General features: G+C 28.4%; 1 protein-coding gene across 1 annotated transcript in view; it reads left to right on the top strand.

Annotated features, from left to right (window-relative positions):
- LOC106460789 (E3 ubiquitin-protein ligase MARCH6-like) overlaps nt 1-2,339 on the top strand; it is a gene marked incomplete at its 3' end in the record, with an annotated part of 31,646 nt that extends 29,307 nt beyond the window's left edge. Inside the window, exons 11-12 of the mRNA XM_022387582.1 lie at nt 1,489-1,547; nt 2,106-2,339. Of these exons, the coding sequence (XP_022243290.1) occupies nt 1,489-1,547; nt 2,106-2,339 (293 nt within the window). The remainder of the gene's footprint in view (nt 1-1,488; nt 1,548-2,105) is intronic.
- Between the last annotated feature and the right edge of the window lie 554 nt (nt 2,340-2,893).

Below are 2,893 nucleotides of genomic sequence, written 5' to 3'. Positions count from 1 at the left end.
ACTTATATTAAAGTTTTTCTTCATTACCCATTCCAGCCATCTCCAGCCATTATTAGTCTCAAAGTGGGTTCCTCGTCATCGAAGCAGACCCATTACTTGTAACAGATTCATCAGATGATTCACATAGTGTAGGCTTTAATATAGCTCCTAATGTATTATCCAAAACCTCAAAGCTGGTAGGAGAATGGCAATGGACAGTGTGACAGACTTATTATTATATATTTATTTTAATATCAATGTTTGTTTAGATTAAATTTATGTTTAGAAACAGCTTATACTGTTAAATATGTATTGTGAAACTCCTGCTTATTCTATAAAGTTGTAGAAGATTCTCAAGTGTAAGAATCAACAATATATGTATGTACATAAATGGTTAATCTAGCTTTGTATTGTTACATAATCTGAATTTTCGAGAAACTCTCCACATGCCTATAAATATAACCAATGTGACTCACCAAAAAACAGTATCTATTATTGGTTTGCTATAGTTGGTGTGCTATAAACTTCAGAAGCCATAACTGGATTGTTATAACGCTTATTAATCGAGAAACTTAAGATATTTGACCAGTAACATTTATAAATTTAGAGCATTACAAACCATTTAGCTTCAGTGGAGTCATATCGGACATTAGTACTTTTATGAAAGCATTATATAACTTCATGGTGGAAAACTTGGCATGTGTGGCTGGTGAATAATGAAGGACAAAGGTAGGTAGCTCCCTGTTATGTGAATCGTACCTATATAAACTTGTAATTAACTCGCTCATTGTGAACCCTCGATAAGATATCAAGGAAGTTCCAGACTAGAAAGAGGACTTTATACTGCTTGTTAGTTTGTAAAAATTTTTGTATATAAATCATTGTATGCGATAACTGTTATTGTAAATTGTATTATTGTTTATATATTAAAATATATTTGTATTAAAAAAAAGAAAACTGTGTGTGTATCAATCTTGTTGGCAAATATCATAAACTGACTACATATTGGCTTTTACCTAACTGCTAAGTCCAAAGTACAATTTACCTACTAAATTTAAAGTATCATTTAACTCAATTTCAGGCTATTTGAAATTCTAATACGTAACAACAGGAATAGATATAAGTAACCGAGTAGGGACACTATTTAGTAAACAGGCTGGTGTTAAATACCCCAGCTGGCTAAGAGGTTCTGGTAATTCTCTTTCTAACCATGGAAAATATTAAACGTACTAAACTGTGAAATGGAATAAGCAAGGAAGACAGATGGCTAACTATTTCTTCTTGTAATAAAATATTATTAAGTACAAACAATTACATAAAGTTGGTACAAAACAAGTAAAAACTTGCTTAAAAATTATAGTAAGAAATAAAAAATGTCTTTAGAAAACATGTTTATGAGTTTTTTATTGTATTTTGGGTGTGTAAAGATTATATTTGTTATATTTAGTAATTATTGCTTACTAACATTATTTATAAATATACATAAGTGCATATTTTATTATTTTACAGCTCTATGTCCTGTCATCTTTGGACGTTATGTCTTTACTATATTTCAACTAAAAGAAGTTGTAAGTGTCATGTAGATTCCATTGTATTTTTGAAAAAATACTAAATATATTTTTATGAACGATTAATATCTTCATTAAGGTGACTTTTTAAGCTCAGAAAACAAAGAAATAAAAATTGAAATTATTTGAAAGTGATTGAACCATTTATTCAAAAAACAACAGCAAATGATATGATGATGATTTTAACATAAACATATCATAAACTTATAATTACATGATGATAGTTTACAGGCTGTTGTATATGTTAAATGACTTAATTTTTTCATGTGTCTAGTGTATAATTTTATAATCTTCATATTTTTCAATGCCTAAATTATCAATTTATGTGTTTATAGATGAGTAATTATGCTTGAAAAGTAAAAGTATAAATTGCATATTATATTAATGGAGTTCAGAATATTTTAAAATGTATTTTGTATATGAAATAGAAAATGGTTTTAGTGTTAGTTATTAAATTTTGTGGACATCATATAATAGACTGAAGCATAACAAAACTTGAAACTTTAGTTAGGCCTAGTTGATTATTTCTGGCACTTATTTTGTAATTTTATTTTTCAGATTAGTGCTTCTATGCTTTCACCATTTGAAGAAATCCTAAGTGCTCTCAGTGGATATGTGGTCCTGGGATTCATTCTTATTATTTTCTATTATGTGTCTTTGTTATTCAGATTTTTTTTTGCAAGTTGGTGCATAGGATTATGCTATCTCAGTCTGAAGGTTTTCCATCTGATTGTATTAGAGGCTGTTTTATTCCCAATTTTTTGTGGGATTTGGCTTGACTTTTGTTCATTGGTAAGCTGCCCAGGCTTGTTTTGAATTATTAATAAACTATAGTAACTTGGAATTAATTTATAAATTATTATTTAATTTGACTAATAAGATGTTCCTAATATAGAATTTTTAGAACAGTATAATCTATTACTTGTAACATAGAATTACTAATATAATATAAGGAATGTTTTGATGAGGTAGAATTAATATTACATGTGGGTGTTAGGCACACAATATATATATACACATCAGAAAATATGGTAACAGACCAGAAAGAATACTACTTGTACTTTGTAACCTAACAATGCAAATCATTCATACTATTTTATAAAATAACCATTGATTTGGTGTATATAAAGCTTGTGATTTTTACAAATTAATTTAATGCAACTATTACAAAATGAAGACACAAATAATGTCAAAGTTTCTTCAGTGCTAATATTTAGTGTGGTCTCGTTTGGCATCAGTAACAGCTTGGCATCTTTGGGGCATTGTGTATATGTGTTTTATCAGTCTCTAGTGTAATTTTCTTTCACTTGTTGAGGTTGTGTTTATGAGGCTTTCTTTAGTACAGT

Source organism: Limulus polyphemus, unplaced genomic scaffold (assembly GCF_000517525.1).
Source record: "Limulus polyphemus unplaced genomic scaffold, Limulus_polyphemus-2.1.2 Scaffold837, whole genome shotgun sequence".
Lineage (NCBI taxonomy): Eukaryota > Metazoa > Arthropoda > Merostomata > Xiphosura > Limulidae > Limulus > Limulus polyphemus.
The sequence above is the reverse complement of the archived record's forward strand: the minus strand, read 5'-3'. Positions and strand labels throughout refer to the sequence as shown.